The sequence below is a fragment of the Mytilus edulis genome, chromosome 2, assembly GCF_963676685.1.
Source record: "Mytilus edulis chromosome 2, xbMytEdul2.2, whole genome shotgun sequence".
NCBI classification, from domain to species: Eukaryota; Metazoa; Mollusca; class Bivalvia; order Mytilida; family Mytilidae; genus Mytilus; species Mytilus edulis.
The window spans coordinates 21,932,803-21,955,608 of NC_092345.1; the positions used below are offsets into that span (position 1 = coordinate 21,932,803).

A 22,806-nucleotide genomic window follows, 5' to 3' on the forward strand; every position below is an offset into this window, starting at 1 on the left:
TTCTCATGTATTTGCACATAATACACATATAAACTGTGAAAAATGGGTATATTTTTGGAGCAGTTCATTCAATAATGTATGTAATTAAGGTGTGTTGATGTGCAGGCTTGTTTTAAGCATTTTGATTAGGTAATTGAGTATTGATACAATACTAGTATGATTGACAACTGTCATTATCACCAAACAATCAGGGACAAGGTGAACCGTAAATTACAATGCCCCACCTAAACTGTCAATCAAATTGACCACATTACATCAGTGTTACAAAATTGTATAGGCCCAATAAACATCTCAATACACAAATGTATATATTAAATGTTTGATATATAAGGATGATAGATTTATTTATTGCCTATTACTTTTGATCTACATTACATAAAGTGATTCTGTAAATTATGTCTGAAAGATAAATGATTAATTAAGGATTAATTAAGGATTAACACGATCTTTAAAAAAAAATGAAATATAAATATAAATATGAATATATAAAAGGTATTCAAGTTAGGCCTTTAATTTACTTGATAAATTTCCAATAATCATCTGTAATAAATCAACAATTTAGGTTAGTTCACTTTTTTTTTTATCAGAAATTGGCTTGATGAACAGTTTTAAAATTTTAAAACTTTTATTTATAACAAACCATTTTTTAGCTCACCTGGCCCGAAGGGCCAAGTGAGCTTTTCCCATCACTTTGCGTCCGGCGTCCGTCGTCCTGCGTCCGTCGTCGTTAACTTTTACAAAAATCTTCTCCTCTGAAACTACTGGGCCAAATCAAACCAAACTTGGCCACAATCATCATTGGGGTATCTAGTTTAAAAAATGTGTGGCGTGACCCGGTCAACCAACCAAGATGGCCACCACGGCTAAAAATAGAACATAGGGGTAAAATGCAGTTTTTGGCTTATAACTCAAAAACCAAAGCATTTAGAGCAAATCTGACATGGGGTAAAAATGTTTATCAGGTCAAGATCTATCTGCCCTGAAATTTTCAGATGAATCGGTCAATCGGTTGTTGGGTTGCTGCCCCTGAATTGGTAATTTTGAAGAAATTTTGCTGTTTTTGGTTATTATCTTGAATATTATTATAGTTAAAGATAAACTGTAAACAGCAATAATGTTCAGCAAAGTAAGATCTACAAATAAGTCAACATGACCAAAATGGTCAGTTGACCCGTTTAGGAGTTATTGCCCTTTATAGTCAATTTTTAACCATTTTTCGTAAATTAAAGTAATCTTTTACAAAAATCTTCTCCTCTGAAACTACTTGGCCAAATTAATCCAAACTTGGCCACAATCATCTTTGGGGTATCTAGTTTAAAAAATGTGTGGCGTGACCTGGTCAACCTACCAAGATGGCCGCCACCGCTAAAAATAGAACATAGGGGTAAAATGCAGTTTTTGGCTTATAACTCAAAAACCAAAGCATTTTGAGGAAATCTGACTGGGGATAAAAATGTTTATCAGGTCAAGAACTATCTGCCCTGAAATTTTCAGATGAATCGGTCAATCGGTTGTTGGGTTGCTGCCCCTGATTTGGTAATTTTGAAGAAATTTTTCTGTTTTTGGTTATTATCTTGAATATTATTATAGTTAGAGATAAACTGTAAACAGCAATAATGTTCAGCAAAGTAAGATCTACAAATAAGTCATCATGACCTAAATGGTCAATTGACCCCTTAAGGAGTTATTGCCCTTTATAGTCAATTTTTAACAATTTTCATTAATTTGGTAAATTTATGTAAATTTTTACCAAATAAAGTTCTCTGTTACTAATGGGCAAAGTTCATGATAGATATAATTGTAAGAAGCAAAATCGTTCAGTAAAGTAAGAACTTCAAACACATCACCATCACCAAAATACAATTTTGTCATGAATCCATTTGTGTCCTTTGTTTAATATGCACATAGACCAAGGTGAGCGACACAGGCTCTTTAGAGCCTCTAGTTATTAATTTATTCCCCATCAATCATTATACATGTCTATTTTAGTCATTTGAATTTTTATAAGAAGTGGATATATATTTTTGCTATCAAGAAAAATCTGCATTTCAATAAAATAAGTTTTTTAATTTGTTTACTTTGAAAAACTACATTTTCAATGCCCTGTGCTGAATAAATACTTTATAAATTGATCAAAAGGCACTCTACAACTTTTAATCTTTTAAAAATGTCATATAACCTATGCGTCAACTTACAAAATGCCCCAAAATGAAATTATTAGATTATATTTGTTGACACTTTAAATTTCAGTTGTTGGTCCTTAAAACATGTAAAAAACAGGCAACATTATTTGGATAAGATATTAACTGCAGTTTCAATAAAATTGTGCAAATTTAGAGACCCATATTATTTTATTTGAGCTCATTTTATCTTCATACTGGAAAAGCACTTTTATTCCTGCTAGAACCCTGCTGTTAATGCAATTTTCAGCAATACTGTTTTATTAATGTTCTTTTGTCCCCACCATACCTTTATATGAAATTGTTCAAACTACTCTTCCAATCTTTCCACAGGTGTTATCTAGCACTTTGATTAGTTTCCATTCTCTAACTTAAGTTTGCCTCGACCAAATGTTATGAAACTTATGCACAATGCTCATTACCACAAAACTCAGATCAAGTTTGAATTTTTGTAGAGTCAGTTTAACCGTTCTAGAGTGATGCCCCTTTATGAATTAAAAATTTGCTTAATTTTTAGTTTCCGTTCTCTATTAAATTAAGGTTTGCCTTAACCAAATGTTATGAAACTTATACACAATGCTTATTACCACAAAACGCAGATCAAGTTAGAATTTGGTAGCATCACTCAAATGGTTCAAGAGTTTTGCTCCTTTAAAAGTGGAAAATTGCAAAATTTTGAGTTTCCGTTCTCGAACTTTAAGTTTGCCTCAACCAAATATTATCAAACTTGTACACAAATAAGTTGGGTCACTATAACCATTATTGAATTATGCCCTTTATAAATGGAAAAAAATGCAAAATGTTTAGTTTCTGTTCTCTAACAAGTTGCCTCAAGCAAATGTTATGAAACTTGTACACAATGCTTATAACCACATAAACCTAAGTTTGCCTCAGCAAAACATTATGAAACCTATACACACTACTTATTACCACAAAACTCAGATCAAGTGCAATATGGGTCACTTTTATTGTTCCTGATTTATATCCCTTTATAATGTTGTATGCAAGCTGGGGCATTTATTAAAGAAGTTAAGCTACTGGGAAATTGATATATGGAAAATTGCAGTGAAAACCATTGCTTTTAGGATATTTAATTAAAAAAAATTAGGTTACCTCCTCCCCCCAAAAAAAGATAACTAAAATAATTGGGCGGTTTACCAGTCTAGCATGAACATCATGCCACAAAATGAACTCCAGTATAGAAGGCAATATTATATTGGGATAGGAAATGTGATTTATCTTATTTTCAAGATGGCAGAACTGGCTATTCTATATAATATACAATGAACATTGTATCACACAACAGTATTATACAAAGTGCACATCATACCACAAAATGAACATTATATTACAGAGTAAACATCATACAACAAAGTGAACATCATGTCACAAAATGAACATACAAAGTGAACATCATGCCATAAAATGAACATTGTTTCACTTAATAAACATGTCACTAAATGAAGATCATGTCACAAAATGAATATTACATCACAAAATAAACATTTAATCTCAAAATGAACATCATACAACAAAATGAATGCAATGCCACAAAATGAACATTCAAAGTGAACATAACACAAAATGAACATTAAATAAAAAATGACCATATATATCACAAAATGAACAATATATCACAAAATGAACATCATTTCACAAATGAACATAATGCCTCCAAAATGAACATTTAAAAATAAAAAATAAACACTATACTATATACTATCCCATAGCGAGTGTGTCTTAACCCTTTGATTTTACAGACAAACAATTATAGTATTTGTCTCGATAAATCTGATCGGTGATGGGCGTGATGATGATGAGCCAGATTTTGCCGTACGCCGGATATACTGATTGTTACAAGTAAGTGTAGCCTCATTATTCACACGTTTCCGGTTTGATCACAACAAAACTGACATCTGACATGTATTTCGAAAAACCTCTGTAAATCACCACAGGACTCTGTCATTTGATAAAAAGTCAACAATTTTATAAAATGCCACCAAAGTTCGTCAGACAACATGACAATATGGATTCTAACCGAGCCAGAAGCGCTGAAACGGTATTGTACATATAGCATCATCCAAGTCCAAAATGACTTTTTTTTTATGTCTGTTGTCATCTATCAGAAGAAAATAAAGCACTTTTCACTGTTTAAAACATTTTGAGTGTTGCACTTCGCCCTTCAACATTAGAAAACAATCAATCATGCATAAGACGGTCATCAAAATAACAATGTGTGACAGATCAAATGCAAGAAACCAATGTCAGGCAATGAGCACATGCACATTGTTTGTTTATATTTTTGCATAAATCCTTGTCTTGCTTTTTTTAGATCACTTTTATGTGTACAGTTCTTGCCAGGTTGTCTAATCACCTTCAAAAATGAGCTAAAAAACATCAAACCATTCAATAGAAAAAAATTAAGGCCTAATTTATAACAAAACCATTGATCATGTTGATGAAAAAAAACCAAATATTACAGACAAGAACCAATGAAAACCACTGAACTGCAGGGTCCTGACTTGGGACAAGCACATACATTTGTCAATAATGTGGCAGGTTTATTTATGTACATTGTAAATAATCTTTAACATATGCTGTTTGGCAACAAGGGTTATGGTTATTTTTCGAAAAAAATAATTCTGATACCCAATATGAAATGTATGATGAAAAATAATTATCTGGCCAAGCAGATGACAAAAAAAGTATTCTGAATCCCCCATACCTTACAGTATTAAAAATTGAAAAAAATTATTCGATTGATAGCTTGGAAAAGCTAGAAAAATAATTTTGAGCTTTGTAGATAAAAAAAAAATAACACCTCCTCTCCCCACCAACCTGAAGTTAAATGGTTGCTTATTTAGTCCTTAGTATGGGGTTTTGTGGACTTTTTAAAGTTAACTTTGCACTTAGATCTTATTTAAGGAATTTCCAATGATGTAGCCATAAAAATATCATTTAAAGCTTAACATCTAAGTATAATGGCCACCTGTCACACACTAATGATTTAATCAATAATTTCTCCACCTGACTCCAATCTTACCAGGTTTACATTGAACATCTAGTTCTATATACATATGTATATGTTTCTTCTCTATCTGAGTAAATGTCTAAAAATAAAAATCATCTAAGAATTTTAAGATGATTGATTGCTGGTTGCTTTATGTACAGTAGCAAATATTTCATGCTTTTCAAGAAGAGGAGAGGAAGGATTTTAAGATTGTAGACTTATGATTTAGTAAGACAGAATCTGAAATTGATAAAAAATGTGCCAGTCTATTTAAGTCAGTTTGGGAGCACCTCATCAAATAAGGAAGCCTTTTAAACAGATAACAGCCATACAGCATGAACAAAGACTTATATATTTTTTGTATTTACCACCAATTAAGTTACTGAACTAGTGACTTACAAATTTTTCCAATTGTGTGAAATTTTTTTCCAATTGTATGACATATGTTCAAGAATCTTTCATTTCTGTGTTCTTTAATTTTTAAGGTAGTTTTTCTCTATTAGTTATCTTTCTTAATTAGCACCCTCTGTTTCTCTAGATCTATATTATTTATGTTTTTTGACAATTTTTCTGTAGATTTGGTCCATTATTCTCTATTCTGTAAACTCCATCCAGAACCTCATGTGTAGATAATTATATATTGGTTGTGGAAACAACATGACAAACACATTGCTTATAGATAATACACATGATACAGAAAGCAAAAAAAGAAAGTTGAAAATTGTCATAGCACTATTTACCAGTCAATTCTGCGAACAAAATAATGTAAAATTGTCGCCCAGCACTGAAATTAATTTAGTGAGAAAAAAAATCAAGGTGTAATGAAGTAAAATGATACATTTCTAGTATAACCTACTGTGGATTCAGTAATTTTCATGGCTGTAGTAAAATTTGCATTTTCATTGATATTTGATTCAATGTTTAGCCAAAGTCTACATACAGACCTATATAAAATTTGAACTTCGTAGGACTTCAAATTCCATTGTTTACTTAAACCCAAAAAATCAACAAAATTAATAAATAAAAGACAATATTTATTATCACAAACACATTTACATTAACTGGTTATGGCATACAGTATTGAGACAATAAACTAAATTAATATCCTATCAATAAAAATGAATCCACTGTATATTAAGGGGGGGGGGGGGTGTCTCATCACGATTCACAAGTTGATTTTTTTGTCAATCACGATTCACAGAAAATAAATTTCCATGATCACGGATCAAGAAAATATTAAAAAAAAAATGTGTAGAAAATCGCATCACGATAGCGAAAGTGTGCCGATCACGAAGAAGGAAAATAACCCATCAGACCCCTCACCAATTAGTAACCTGTGACAAAATTCTTACATATTTCAGCCTTATTAGACATATATATGGTTGAGTTACCTGATAATCCAACAGCTTGGTTTGTTGTCTTGTGTTTCTTCAAAGCAAGTCAGTCCTCATTTGGACCACACTTTTACTTTACTTCTACACAACATGTATATGTGTAATATATACCATTATTTATTTTGCAGAGAGCACTTCTTGATGGAAATTCAGATGAAGAAGATTTCTTCTTGAAGTGAGTTTTTTCCTGTAGCATTTACATGATGAGTAGCAATAGCGTAAAGTATAAAATATATTGCATAGCATTGCAATCTCTTCTGGGTTCCTTTTGCTAGTTTAACCCCTATTGCATCAAAGGTATAACCTCATCTTGTTAATAAAAACAAATGAGCAATTGTTGCTTATTATAGAATTACTGTAGTCCTATAGCATGTAAAGTAAGAAGTAAAAATAAACAAGCTTAGTTTAAAGTATTTGATAATTTATTTTCTTTATGTATCTCACTGGTAAATTCTAATGTCTCAAAATATTGTTATACATGCATGTATGTGCATTTTCATTCTGGGAAAATATAGAGAAAAAAATGTGTTTCCTAAATAATCATAGATTTTTTTTTTTAAATTATAATAAAATCTTGTTTATTAACACTTAATATGATTAATGTTATGAAGAACCAGTTCAAAATTATCACTTTATATACCATTCTTTAAAATTTGTAGGATATCATGTAGATTTGACTTTTACATAGCAAATATATTACAACTGCTTATTATAGTGTTTTGAGTAATTATGTATTTGAGGTTTTGCTATTGTGCTAATAGGTAAGATTTGTCATGCATACATATGCTGTGTATTTATTCTTACAAATGTTTATATTTATTTGTAGAGGTCCAAATGTCAAACCCGGAAACATAAGGAGTGATCCAAAGATAAACAGGTAACTATAAAAATCAAGGAATGGTCCAAAGATTATTATTTATTCGTCCTACCGATGAAGTCAAAGGAGACTTTAAGTTTGCACTCTGTCTGTCTGCCTGTTCCATGAATTATTTTTCCTCACATTTTTCTTAGGAACTACATTAGAAGAATTTCAGATATTTTGTTTCAGGGTTTATATGAGTCAGCTATACCTTGTGATGCATTTTCACTCAACAACTTCCTGTTTACTGAAATATTTTGGCAGGGGTATCATAAGTGAGCTGTAGATCACAGTTTCACTTGTTGTTTTTGTGTAATTTTCAACCATACCACATCTTCTTGTTCTCATATAAGTATTACCATTTATATAGGCAATATAGGAAAGGTATACTGACATAAGAAGTCTCTAAACACATTAACTCCAAATGGAGCTTTCGTTAGTAGAAGCCATATTAACTATGTGTATCAGTGAGAGAAATGTAAAAGCATAAAAATATAGTATATATACCAATACACATAATTAACAGCGCCTGGTGATGTTTCATAGCCTGACCGGTTTCGGTCCAAAAAGGACCTTCATCAGAGGCAGAATGGTGGATTAATGTTTGCACCCTATTTATATAGATATGGTAACCGGCGGTTGAGATAACCGGCAGTTGAGATTAAACCGGCGGTTGAGATTTAACCAGCGGTTGAGTTAACCAGCGTTTGAGATTTAACCGGCGGTTGAGATTAAACCGGCGGTTGAGTTAACCAGCGGTTGAGATTTTACTGGCGGTTCAGAGTTAACCGGCGGATCAAAGTTATCCAGTGGATAAATATGTATCTGGTTGATGTCTAAACAGGTTAAATTATCCTTTCAGTGAAAAATCCTCGTGGGGTTTCCATGGTTACAGTTATCTATATTTAGCTAATGTATACGTTACAGTAAACTTTTTGACATGTTACAGTAAACATTTATTTTGACATTATACGGTAATGTCACCTAATGATATAACCATACTTGGGCTTTAGCATTGGGTAAAGGGTGTTTTAATAATTTAAGAAGTACATGGTAATCATTTAGTCTTGATCTTTGGCTTATGATACACCTAAATATCAAGTCTTGGAATAGTATTTCATGGTAGTTATGTGATCTTAATATTTGGCTTATGATACACCTAAATATCAAGTCTTGAAATTGTACTTCCTAGTAGTCATGCAGTCTTGATCTCAGGCTTATGATACACCTGAATATCAAGTCATGAAATAGTAATTCATGGTTGTCATGCAGTCTTGATCTTTGGCTTATGATACACCTAAATATCAAGTCTAATAATAGTATTTCATGGTAGTCATGCAGTCTTGACGTTTTAGCTTGTGATACACCAAAACATCAAGTCAAAAACCCCCCTTAAACCAAATTTTGTGACTACCATGAAATACTATTATTAGACTTGATATTTAGGTGTATCATAAGCCAAAGATCAAGACTGCATGACAACCATGAATTACTATTTCATGACTTGATATTCAGGTGTATCATAAGCCTGAGATCAAGACTGCATGACTACTAGGAAGTACAATTTCAAGACTTGATATTTAGGTGTATCATAAGCCAAATATCAAGATCACATAACTACCATGAAATACTATTCCAAGACTTGATATTTAGGTGTATCATAAGCCAAAGATCAAGACTAAATGATTACCATGTACTTCTTAAATTATTAAAACACCCTTTACCCAATGCTAAAGCCCAAGTATGGTTATATCATTAGGTGACATTACGGTATAATGTCAAAATAAATGTTTACTGTAACATGTCAAAAAGTTTACTGTAACGTATACATTAGCTAAATATAGATAACTGTAACCATGGAAACCCCACGAGGATTTTTCACTGAAAGGATAATTTAACCTGTTTAGACATCAACCAGATACATATTTATCCACTGGATAACTTTGATCCGCCGGTTAACTCTGAACCGCCAGTAAAATCTCAACCGCTGGTTAACTCAACCGCCGGTTAAATCTCAAACGTTTGTTAACTCAACCGCTGGTTAAATATCAACCGCCGGTTTAATCTCAACCGCCGGTTAACTCAACCGCCGGTTACCATATCTATATAAATAGGGTGCAAACATTAATCCACCATTCTGCCTCTGATGAAGGTCCTTTTTGGACCGAAACCGGTCAGGCTATGAAACATCACCAGGCGCTGTTAATTATGTGTATTGGTATATATACTATATTTTTATGCTATTACCATTTATATACTTTACAGATTTCAGGGCCAAGTAAACTATTACCAATTATATACTTTACAGATTACAGGGCCAAGTAAATGAGGTTATTGATGTGATGCAGAACAATGTTGCTAAAATTGTTGACAGGGGAGACAAACTTGAAGATTTACAGGATAAATCAGGTAAAGGGAGACAAACTTGAAGATTTTCAGTATAAATCAGGTTAATATTTTTGACAGGGGGAGACAATCTTAAAGATTTTCAGGATAAATCAGATAAAATTGTTGACAGGGGAGACAATCTTAAAGATTTTCAGGATAAATCAGGTAAAATTGTTGACACAGGAGACAATCTTGAAGATTTACAGGATAAATCAGGTAAAAATGTTGACAGGGGAGACAATCTTAAAGATTTTCAAGATAAATAAGGTAAAAATTGTTGACAGGGGAGACAATCTTGAAGATTTACAGGATATATCAGGTAAAATTGTTGACAGGGGAGGCAAACTTTATGATTTACAGGTTGAAGGCGGAGACAATCATAAAGATTTTCAGGATAAATCAGGTAAAATTGTTGACAGGGAGGGGAGGCAAACTTTATGATTTACAGGTTGAAGGCGGAGACAATCATAAAGATTTTCAGGATAAATCAGGTAAAATTGTTGACAGAGGAGACAATCTTTAAGATTTACAGGATAAATCAGGTAAAATTGTTGACAGGGGAGACAATCTTAAAGATTTTCAGGATAAATCAGGTACAATTGTTGACAGAGGAGACAATCTTGAAGATTTACAGGATAAATCAGGTAATACTATTTGTTTTACCTTTATTTTGCATAAATTTCAATGTTTGCATAAAAAGATATCTAGCAGAAACAGAGAGGAAGACACATATTAACATTTGATATATTAAAAGTTCCAGGTCTGATTTCGTTTTACACACACAAGCATAATTGCAACCCTCCTGTTTTTAGCAGGAGACTCCCGCTCAAATGGCTTAATTAATTCTGGAAATCTCTAGTTTGCTGGTCTGCTCTGCGCAGGAGTATAAAATCTCTGACTTTCAGATATTTTAACCCAGATTGACCAGTCTGACAACATTTATTATGTTTTTTGTCACCGATGAGCCATGGGTAGGTGTTACCTGTAAATCACAGACCATGTGAAATTGAATGGCTTTACTGGCAAGGTTACTATACTAGTAAACTAGTATTGACCATGCCAGTGGTAAATATCGGTAAATACCGGGAAAAACTGGCAAATACCAGCAAATACGGGTCAATTGAAATTTTGAGTGGTCACTACTATAAAAACCACTCTCTACCTGGTCAATTACTATTAATTAAAGTGTTCAAATCATTTTTAATGGCTTTCATTTCTATTCCTCTTGTAAATTCTTTGAATACACAGTGATTTACATTGATTGATAAGTAAATATTATAATATTATAGTAACAGTACAAAATGTTTTGTCCCCCAGAAGCTTCAAACTTTCCATTTTCAGCATGAAAAAGGATTTTGTCTCACAGTTAAGCAGACAGGAAATATTTCATTATTTATGGGAGTCTTCAAATATCTCTTTTATCACCCATGTATTGTCAACATTTATTGGGGGCTGTTGTTTTAGTAATTAAATTTTCACACCTAGCAATCCAGGTAAAAGGTAAAAAGATGCATGTAACTTCATTTACCTGTAGTTTAATTTACCATTACTTGTAATATCATAATTCATAATAACTTAATTTCAAATAAGTAGTAATGAGTGTTATAAATTAATAAAACATATCAAATTCAGTAATCTATAAAAGCTGACACTTGTTTTTAAGATTAAAGTTTAAATCTATTTGACTTTTTATTATGTTTTTACTTCAATTAAAAGTGAAAACAACCATGAAAATTTCAATTGACCAGTATTTGCCAGGATTGACCACTTGGGGAGTATTGTCCAGGGCGGCAAATACCGGTAAATACCACTGGTAAATACCGGGGGGCTGTATTTACCGCCCAACCTTGGGTGTCAAATATAATACAATTAATGTTACATTAACGTTGTTTGCCTCAAGCCTGGTGTATTTTGAAAACACTTCAAAGAAATTTCGGGTGACTTCCTATGTTTAATCATGTTTTAAGTAAAATAATGTGGATTAATAAAAGAATATAAATTAAATACAAATTGAACAAAGAATCATAAAAGGATTGTTATTTAATGATTTGAATGTCTAAGGACAAATAAAAATTAAATAGATCTATACTTCTTTTCAATGTTTAATTTGAAATTTATAAGAAATGTTTTGAACTATTTGTAAATGTTGACCATGCAAGGCTTGTATAGCCAGTCAAGGTCGTTAAACACTTCCACCATCATCATGTAAATGTTGGCCTGAAGGGACACACCTATCTTTTGATAAAAAGATACTTTAGCTGGAAATGTCAAATGTCCAGTTGAGGCTAGACAACTCTGTCACATGTACACTCAGAGGTATTGAAAAGGGGGGAAAAAAACCTAACAACAACACACCTTGTATAGGATATAACCATGATTGAAGAAATAAAGTATGTTTGGTGTTTTGTAAATAAATAGATAAACAGGTCATATTTTTCACTTGAAAATGCGATTTACACAAAATCTCTCCCTCTTTCAAGGTTTCAGAGGTTGGCAGGTATGCACAAATCACATGATACATCAGAAATATATTCAGTGTGGAGAACAGTATAATTTTAGTAGTTCCTTGGTTTTTGTTAAAATAATATTTCATTGTTAGAGTGATCATGTTGACAAATATATTCAGTCTAACCACATTTACAAAATATAATTTGCATCAATAACAAATATGCCTTCTTTGATAAATCTTAAAAAAAGAATGTTTTATTCACAGAAAATTTAAGTGACCACGCAGATATGTTCAGATCAAGAGCTAAAGGCTTACATAGACAAATGTGGTGGAAAAATTGTAAGGTAAGAATTTTATGTAAGAAGCAGGACATTCATGAAATACAAGTATGACCAATTAATAATAGTTCTATATAAAAAGGATAAGAGGAAATACTAAAAATACTCAATAGCCACAGATACCTGGCTGTTCCAAATTAAAAAAAATGTATAAAATAAATAGCAGTGAGCTACAACTATAAATAACTGTTGATTCAAAATACACTTAGACACAGATTTCCTGTGTAACAGGAGCAACAAATACACACAAATTTACACATAACAACACGGTGAGTTACAATGACATGCCTTATTTGGTATAAAGAATCATTGTAAGCTGTACATAATTATTTGACAAGGGTCACCTGACTTCATTTTCACAACTCTCATATTTATGTCAAGTAATCATGATACATAAGTAAGATCTTGATCTCAAAAATTTTCAACATTTTGTTCCTCATGAATAAATTAGCTGAACATTTCATTTTGTTAAACAATGAATATTTTCTTGATAGTATCTCTTTTCTCGTTTTGTCTTTTACATAGTGTGGTGCAATATGTATGAAAACCAATAAATGTAATGTTGTTTTTTTTTTAAATTTTAGATGAAAATAATAATAGCTGTGGTGATTTTAATTTTACTTGCAGTCATAATCAGTGAGTAGAACATATTCAGGATCATTTCTGAGAATTTTGTATAAATGTATATTTAATTTTGAAATTTAAACAAGATTATATTACTTGGATAATTACATTAGATGTATGTTTCTTTATTATACAGTTATTTTGATTGGCTAACAGCAATTTTACGTCCTTCTGAAACTAACATTCATTACACAATAAAGATGATAGGAGGTCCAACAATAAAGTGCACAGGTTTATTAAAGAAAATATTGATAGAATTGGAATTTCATGATCCTAGCTAAAAAAATGTAATAAGTATTGAATGCTTCTTTTTGTAACTTCATAGGGCTGTAAAAGCGTTGACCATCCGCACTTCATACAAAATGTACTTTGGTCAACACTTTTACACCCCAATGAAGTTACAAAAAGAAGCATTCATTTATAAATTAAGAAGGATAAACCGGCAATACAAATATAAATATTATCCTTGGTTGACTCAAACCCTATATTTATGTTGCATCCCTCCAACTTTTAAGAGTCTGTTCTACATGCGGTCTCTTTATTTAAGCTGGTGAAAAACTATACCTTCAAACTCTAGCATTTTAAACATGGTAAGAAAATTAAATTAATAGTTTATAGGAGTAATGAATTTTATTCCAAGTGCTTCTCTTGACTTTCTCAAGAAAAGCTAAAAAAAAAAGTGAAACTAGCTAAATGACCAAAAGGTACCTGAAAAAAGTAGCCAAATTCATCTAAGATAAACTTTTTGTTTTTTAATGATTTCTAAATTATCAGCAGAGAAATTACAAAGAGCATATTATGAAAAAACATCAATAGAATAAATTGTATACCCAATTGAATTTAGTGGTCTCTTATGAATTGATGTTGCAAACTTCATTGAAGATTTATGAGAGAATGAAATACAATAGGAAAAATCTGAGACACAGTTTTGGAGGTCAAACTGTGTTGAGCAAGAATCTGAAAACATTTGGGATGCTATGAATAACAAAGAAGCTAAATTCATTCAAGTATGGACATCACAATATGGCAACTAATTACATAACAATTAATTATGTAATAATTACGTCATAAATGAAATTATCACAATTTGAAAGATTAATCCTTCTGCTTTCTTTTGGTGCCTCATTTATAAAATTTAAAGAAAGATGAGTGGAACTACATCAGTTTAAAGATGTCTGATTGGGGATGAAAAATCTTTGTATTGTGCTATCACATATAAACATATGCTTCTTCTTACTTTCATGCAGACAGACATAGACCACCAATTTTCATATTTTTTTATTTTTTTGTCATTGATTAAAATTTATGTTTTCTTTGATTTATTTTTCAGTTCCAATCATTGTAAAGAGTTCACAGAACTGACAATTGGTGCAGATATAATAAGATTGGTGATTTTTCAAGACATTTTATTTATTTATTTCATTTTACTGTGATGCCATTGTTAACAAAACCTTTTATGTATATGTATGATTTGTTATTATATGTAAATTTTGAATTACATGTATATTATGTTTTATGTTTAACTATGTTTTATTTATAACAATAGTTTCATATTGAAAAATGCACAGAGCCATATTAAACAAACAAAAAATTGATACTCATCCAACTCTTTTAAAAAATTTGGGCATGATTACAAATTTAACTTTGATTTTTATGGCATAATTCATGAACATTGTTAATATGAAATATTAAAAGTGATCAGAAACCAAAACTCAATAACAGTTAAGATGGAGCAAGATGAAATAATGATTTATTATTATAATTTCTAGCAATCAACATTAATCTTAAATATATAATGATGCAAACACGATATACTCTTGTAATTTTCAAAACATAAAAAATTGTCTGAAACCACATATAAGCTGATGTGAAGCAAAGTGGTCATCCAATGGCCTTTGAAAGCTTAGAATAAGATATGGGTTTGTCTCATTGTGGAAGGCTGTATAGTGACCTATAGTCGAAAACATCCACATCCTTATCCAAAATGCATAATCTCTTCTCCTCCATTTTGTGAAGAAAGTTTATATAAGGTCCTCTGTTTTAGTTGTTAAGTATATAAAGTTACAAACACATACTCATCATACATCTTAGCTCTATGTTATATAAGCTTAAAGTGTTCTTTAGAGTAAAATTATACATTAAATAACATAATTTAAGGACCAGGTAATCTAAGCCAAAATGTTATATGTACCATGGTCGCTCAACATATTTCTGTTATCTAATGACCTGTTTTGTGACTACCATGGTCTGAAAAGATATTCTCCAGTGTCAGTTTGGCTATTGTCATCTTCAGCTTCAGTTTGAGTACTGTCATGCATTCCTTTAATTGTAATAATTGTTTTATCTCGACAAATTGAATTTTTCTTAGAATCTTGCATACATGATATAAATTCCTTTCCCTTCTTTTCATATATATATGGACATTTTGGAGATATATTTGCATGTATTGCCCAAATGTTTTCATTTTGTGGAATGTGAAAGAGTCTAACACAACATTTAAAACACTGAATAATATTTAAAGCAACACAATAAAATCCAGCTTCTGCTATTCTATTTACATCCAATACACTTATATTATATCTGTTAAATGTTTCTAATCTGGATTCAAAAGTACAATATATTTCCTCAAGGTAAGAAGCAATATATAATTTTTTATCAACATTATTGAACTGTGAAATTGCATTCTGTATTTCATCCTCTGATAAAGTTTGTTTGATAAATTTACACTCTGGATATTGGGAAGCATGATATGTATGAAGAGTTTTATGATATTGTATATTAGAGATAAAACAGCCACACGAGTAACATTGTCCGTTATATCCAACTCCTGGGTAGAAAAAACCAGCATCGGCTATTTTTTCGACCTTATCTGAATCATTATCTTTCCACACTTTAGGAAATGAACTTTTTCTTTCATTAAGACTACTGTATCTTTCAAATCGTGGCTGCGCAATGTTAGTAACAGCTTTTCTTGTAACTTCATACCACACATTTGGGTAAATATTTATAAGAAAGTTTTCTTCAGCAGAACCATACTTTCCCGCAACAGAACATGCTAATTTCCAACGTTTAAAGTCACTGCTATAGCCAATTAAAGTTGAACAAATGTTAGAAATGTTAGACACAGCTTTCTTATATTTAATCGAGTTGTTGTTTAGTAAGATCAAAACTTTAGTTTCAGGGCTTCTCAGGACGTCACTTTGTCCCAAAACATCTACAGTTTTGTGATCTTGATGTTTTTGTCGATATCTGAAATATTCATCCAAGTCGATTTGTAAACAGAGCTTTTGTGTTGAAATTATTAGACCAAATATTTGTGAATGTAAATGTTGTATGCTTAATCCATTCAAACTTAAAGTTCCAGCGATGCCATTTTTAGATAGAATGTTACAAAATGGCATTAGCTTTAATCTGATTTTTGATACAAGATCCTTGATGGCAGCTGTTGAATTGTAATCAATGATAGTAGTTTCCGACAGTTGAAATAAACCATTCTTTATAGTTATTGATCCAGTAGTTATAAAAGAAATAACGTGACCAAACATTTTACTGGCATTCCCGTAAATATGGGTGGCATACGACAGAACTACTGAAATAGCATATTTTACCATTTCATTTTGGCATAACTCGTCCGATATAACGACAAGTATTTTATCAGGAAAGGGGTCTAATGATTCCAGGATGCAATGTATTGTCTTTCCTGGGAAATCATAAAATGAACAATATTCTAGCTTCTGGTTTTCGAAAACAGGAACAAGAGTTTCTTGAGTAAACACATCTTTATCATCATATACAATAAACATATCATACATATCGTTTGATGATCGCTATAATTTACAATTATCACTGAAATATTTCCTTACGACATGATTTTTAAGTTACAGATTTTGTCTGTCGATTCAGATGAAACAAACACCTTATGATATGTTTGGGTTAAATGGAGTCTAGTTTCCGCAGATATCCGGTATTCTCTGTGACTGAAAAGAAAATGAAGTTATTTTATTTAGTGACAAATAAGATTTCATGCACATTTATATCTATATTTTGACGAATACTCCATTATATCATCACGAAATGCTCTCACAACTTCTTTCTAATTCTTGTTACATCTATTAGAACTAGTTGTGAGAGTACTGGTGAGTTACATACTCAACAGATGAGTGAAACAGATAGTGGAGCAGGAACTGCATACCCTTCCGGAGCACTAGATCATTTCAGTTTTTCGTGGGGTTTGTGGTGCTCAGCCTTTTGCTTTCTATGTTGCTTTTTTGTTTGCATGTTTGTGTCAAGTTTTCTTTTTAAGCCATGTCGTTGTTAATTTATTTTAGACCTCACTGGTATCTTTCCCTCTATGTCACATACATTTAAGCATTTTTTGTGCAATAAAAGTAGTTTTTTATACGACCGCAAAATTTGAAAATTTTTTCGTCGTATATTGCTATCACGTTGGCGTCGTCGTCTGCGTCGTCGTCGTCCGAATACTTTTAGTTTTCGCACTCTAACTTTAGTAAAAGTGAATGGAAATCTATGAAATTTTAACACAAGGTTTATGACCACAAAAGGAAGGTTGGGATTGATTTTGGGAGTTTTGGTCCCAACATTTTAGGAATTAGGGGCCAAAAAGGGCCCAAATAAGCATTTTCTTGGTTTTCGCACTATAACTTTAGTTTAAGTTAATAGAAATCTATGAAATTTTGACACAAGGTTTATGACCACAAAAGAACGGTTGGGATTGATTTTGGGAGTTTTGGTTTCAACAGTTTAGGAATTAGGGGCCAAAAAAGGGCCCAAATAAGCATTATTCTTGGTTTTCGCACAATAACTTTAGTTTAAGTAAATAGAAATCTATGAAATTTAAACACAAGGTTTATGACCATAAAAGGAAGGTTGGTATTGATTTTGGGAGTTTTCGTCCCAACAGAATAAGGGGCCCAAAGGGTCCAAAATTAAACTTTGTTTGATTTCATCAAAATTGAATAATTGGGGTTCTTTGATATGCCGAATCTAACTGTCATGACTGTGTATGTAAATTCTTAACTTTTGGTCCCGTTTTCAAATTGGTCTACATTAAGGTCCAAAGGGTCCAAAATTAAACTTAGTTTGATTTTGACAAAAAATGAATCAGTTAGGTTCTTTGATATGCTGAATCTAAAAATGTACTTAGATTCTTGATTATTGGCCCAGTTTTCAAGTTGGTCCAAATCGGGGTCCAAAATTAAACTTTGTTTGATTTCATCAAAAATTGAATAAATGGGGTTCTTTGATATACCAAATCTAACTGTGTATGTAGATTCTTCATTTTTGGTCCTGTTTTCAAATTGGTCTACACTAAAGTCCAAAGGGTCCAAAATTAAACTTAGTCTGATTTTAACAAAAAATGAAATCTTGGGGTTCTTTGATATGCTGAATCCAAAAATGTACTTAGATTTTTTATTATGGGCCCATTTTTCAAGTTGGTCCAAATCAGAATCTAAAATTATTATATTAAGTATTGTGCAATAGCAAGTCTTTTCAATTGCACAGTATTGCGCAATGGCAAGAAATATCTAATTGCACAATATTGTGAAATAGCAAATTTTTTTTTAATTAGAGTTATCTTTCTTTGTCCAGAATAGTAAGCAAGAAATATCTAATTGCAAAATATTGTGCAATAGCAAGATTTTTTTTAAATTGGAGTTATCTTTCATTGTCCAGAATCAACTTAAATCTTTGTTATATACAATATACAATGTATATTCACTTTTTACTACCAACTGATAAATTAAAATAATCTTTACCATTCAGTGATAACAAGCAGTTTTTTTTACATCTTAATATTTTATGATGTATTTAAATGAGTAGTTATTGTTGCAAACTCCATTAGAAATTTTAATTGAGATTAGTTTTGGTACAAGGGAAAGGGGGATGTGATTAAAAAAATTGGGTTCAATTTTTCTCATTTGAAATTTCATAAATAAAAAAGAAAATTTCTTCAAACATTTTTTTGAGAGGATTAATATTCAACAGCATAGTGAATTGCTCTAAGAGAAAACAAAAATTTTAAGTTCATTAGAACACATTCATTCTGTGTCAGAAACCTATGCTGTGTCAACTATTTAATCACAATCCAAATTTAGAGCTGAATCCAGCTTGAATGTTGTGTCCATACTTGCCCCAACCGTTCAGGGTTCAACCTCTGCGGTCGTATAAAGCTACGCCCTGCGGAGCATCTGGTTCTCTACTCTTAACGTTAGTATTCCTTATTCTAAATTTAAAGAAAGATTTGGCGATTTATTTTTATTTGTTTTCTATAAAATGATTGCCAATGTAGATTCGTATATCTTGTTTAGGAACGGAAAAAGATAAGATATGATGAAATAATCCTTTTCAACGGATTTTTAGAGTTTGTTCTTCAGTTGTACGGTAACACTACTGTCCCCGGTAAGGGGAGGGTTGGGCGCCCGCTAATATGATTACCCCCATCACATTCTGTATGTGCATGTCTCTAATCAGGTGTCTGTAATTCATTGTGTTACATATTGTTTTTTTATTGTTCATTATTTTGTTCATGAATTAGGTCGTCAGTTTTCTTGTTTGAATTGTTTACATTTGCCATTTCGGGGCCTTTAATAGCTGACTATTTTTTATGACTGTTGAACGCATCTCTCCCACCTATCTTGAGATAAAGTTACTGCAAATACACAGTTAAGTCTGTATCATATTTAGACTTTCATCTAGAATTAATGATGACAGTCGGTTGAAAACTAAACTTCGAACAAAAATGATTTCAGCTTTCAAGAATGTGAACTCCATTTCTATGAAGCAACAATCCAGCAGCGTCTGCATATAAGAATGTATATCCAGGACACGATATTCTAGAGATAAAGTTCCCTAACATGATGCAACGTATATATTGTTGCTATTTACTAGGAAGCTATTGAATCATTCGTTACTAGTGGTAAAATTGAAATTATCTCTCCGAAAGATTTGCGGACGCCTTTATGAATTAATTGACTATATTGAATTGGTTGATCATGATGGAATATCTGTGTGAAAATTGTCGTAGCACCAATCCCGCTCTGTATTCCTCAATTTTGACATCACCGAGATATTATGTTAGGAGTACCACTATTGGTGGGACTTGGAGATAGAACCGGCTTTTCCTTAAGATACACATTTTGGCATCCCCGGTTTCGATGGAGTTCGTACTTGTTATCCTTTTAAATGTAGTGATTTGTGCACCATTGTTTCCATTCATGTCGTTTCTCGTTTCTTATCACGCCTGCGACAAAAGCTGCTGAAAACTTTTATTAACTTTTATTGTATGTTTGACATTCCCGACAAAATTTTACAAACAAAATAAGTATGAAGAACTCAAAGTAGGGTAATTTGGTCGGGATGATCCGACTCCTATTATACATGTTAGAACCATGGAGATGGGATGTAGAGCAGTAGTATACCGCTGTTCAAAGTCATAAATCGATATCACTTTTATAAATATTTAGAAAAAAATGTCTTTTTATTAATTTGGCTATGCCCTTTTAAAAGAGGAACAAACAAGCTAATTAGAAAATATATACTATTGTTACATGTAAATACCTTTAACACATACAGGGTCCGAAACATAAATAGCTTTCAGAAATGTAACTACGTAAACAACAAATAAAATCATGTCAGCGCTTGACCTTTTTGGAAATTGATGTACCGGTGCTCCGTTCAATTGATAAGATAAATTATCTAATATCATATCGCATTTACTACATCATGAAGTACTCACCTTATCCTCAAAGAATGCAGTAATTATATTCCAACAATGATTGTCGGCCAACTCCGCATTATAATGATTCGTAATCGGTTCATTAACAAACTGGGTCATTAATATCGGGTAGTTTAAATTAAAAATCACTGACTGAATGAATGGAGAATTAAAGGGTTATTAGTTGTCAAATTTGTTTACATCGATTTGACTCAAATTCTCATATTTGATAAATACTTAGTCCGAGATTTTCGAACGTCCAACGCTTGTTTTGCCAGACGTAGTCGTTGTCGGTGGCGTCAGCGTCATCCGAATAATAACTTTAGTATACTATAAAGTAAATAGAAATCTATGAAATTTAAACACAAGGTTTGAAACCACAAAAGGAAGGTTGGGAGTGATTTTGGGGTTATGGTCTCAATAGGAATTAGGGTCCTAACAGGAATTATGGGCTACAAAGGGGCCAAAATAAGCATTTTTTTTTAATTTTCAGACAAAAATTGGTTGAAAAGTGTATGGATCTCTCTGAAATTGTACCACAAGTTTCGATCACGATACCATAAAGGGATGGTTAGGATTGGCTTTTGGGGTTATGGCTCAAACTATGTAGGAATTATGGGCAAAAAAGGGGAAATAGTTTTCAAAAGTACCAGGATTATAATTTTATACGCCAGACGCGCGTTTCGTCTCCATAAGACTCATCAGTGACGCTCATATCAAAAGAGTTAAAAAAGCCAAATAAATACAAAGTTGAAGAGCATTGAGGACCCAAAATTCCAAAAAGTTGTGCCAAATACGGCTAAGGTAATCTACTCCTGGGGTAAGAAAATCCTTAGTTTTTCGAAAAATTCAAAGTTTTTTACACAGAAAATTTATAAAAATGACCATATAATTGATATTCATGTCAACACCGAAGTGCTGACTACTGGGCTGGTGATAAACAAGGGTTTCCTAGTTAATGGACTTCTAGTATTACGTAAGTATTGTTCTTTGGATCTTTATAAAATAGATATTGTACAATTAAGCATTATATAAGGGATACCATTCGATTGATTCATGATATTTTACAGTATATGGTCCGAGACCACAATTGTTGTCCCTTGATTTTCGTTGTTCACGAATATAGTCCCTACTGTTGACAGTGGTTTACTTGCCAATATTTTTCATGCTCCTTCCAAATTTATTTCTCCATGTTTAATGCCTCAAATTGGAAGTAGGGGGTACACTGTAAAAAAATTTGGTTCCAGAATTTTAAAGGATAGTAGTGATTTGGTCCAGCTGCTAAAGGTTAAAAATAAGCTCGTCGGAAGCTGTCAACAGATTTCAAGACACCCTAAACATAAAATTGTCCATATTTTGAATTAGAGCCGATGAAGTTTTCTATAATTTTGATATAATTTGTCCCAAAAGTAGTACAACACACTGTAAAAATTTCATTGAGAAAGCGCAGGTTGGATTTTTTATTTTTAATTTATCTTCTAAAAGAAATGCACTACGAATTAATTGTGGTCTCGGACCATATAGAAGAAAACAATATTTTTGGATTACTGCTCTTTATTGATTTTGAGAAAGTTGTCTTTATGTTGGAACTTTTTGATTATATATAAGTATTACAATTTTTCACGCTATTAGTATAACTCTTTTTTCCTTTGCTGAATTAAATGTGTATTTGGGAGTTGTCCCATTTTCTAATTTGTCCAAATTTTGTTCCTTAGGCTATACCATTTGTTTTGTTTGATTTAATTAACATTAAATTTAAAAAATAATACTAATTACAATGTTATATTTAAATAACCTCCCCTTGCATTGCTTTTAAATTAAGTAAAGTT

General features: G+C 31.8%; 2 protein-coding genes across 4 annotated transcripts in view; one reads left to right on the plus strand and one right to left on the minus strand.

Moving 5' to 3' along the window:
- Positions 1–4,047: 4,047 nt before the first annotated feature.
- LOC139511723 (vesicle-associated membrane protein 4-like) overlaps positions 4,048–22,806 on the plus strand; it is a 38,295-nt gene continuing 19,536 nt past the window's right edge. For 2 of the 3 annotated variants that reach the window (XM_071298758.1, XM_071298759.1), the window contains exons 1-6: positions 4,048–4,239; positions 6,713–6,759; positions 7,411–7,461; positions 9,752–9,852; positions 12,545–12,624; positions 13,203–13,254. In XM_071298758.1, coding sequence (XP_071154859.1) covers positions 4,174–4,239; positions 6,713–6,759; positions 7,411–7,461; positions 9,752–9,852; positions 12,545–12,624; positions 13,203–13,254 — 397 coding nt within the window. In that variant the 5' untranslated portion in view covers positions 4,048–4,173. Of the gene's footprint in view, positions 4,240–6,712; positions 6,760–7,410; positions 7,462–9,751; positions 9,853–12,544; positions 12,625–13,202; positions 13,255–14,572; positions 14,759–22,806 lie in introns of those variants that run through there. The other variant, XM_071298757.1, reaches the window with a different exon arrangement.
- LOC139511721 (uncharacterized) lies at positions 14,640–21,085 on the minus strand. Its single transcript, XM_071298755.1, has 2 exons — positions 20,999–21,085; positions 14,640–17,219 (listed from the first exon to the last, which is right to left on the minus strand). The coding sequence occupies exon 2, from the start codon at positions 17,052–17,054 to the stop codon at positions 15,480–15,482; it is 1,575 nt and encodes a 524-aa protein (XP_071154856.1). The 5' UTR covers positions 17,055–17,219; positions 20,999–21,085; the 3' UTR covers positions 14,640–15,479.

Bases quoted from the DNA above. Each gene is read 5' to 3' on its own strand.
- LOC139511721 (XM_071298755.1), bottom strand. From the start codon at position 17,054: ATGTATGATATGTTTATTGTATATGATGATAAAGATGTGTTTACTCAA.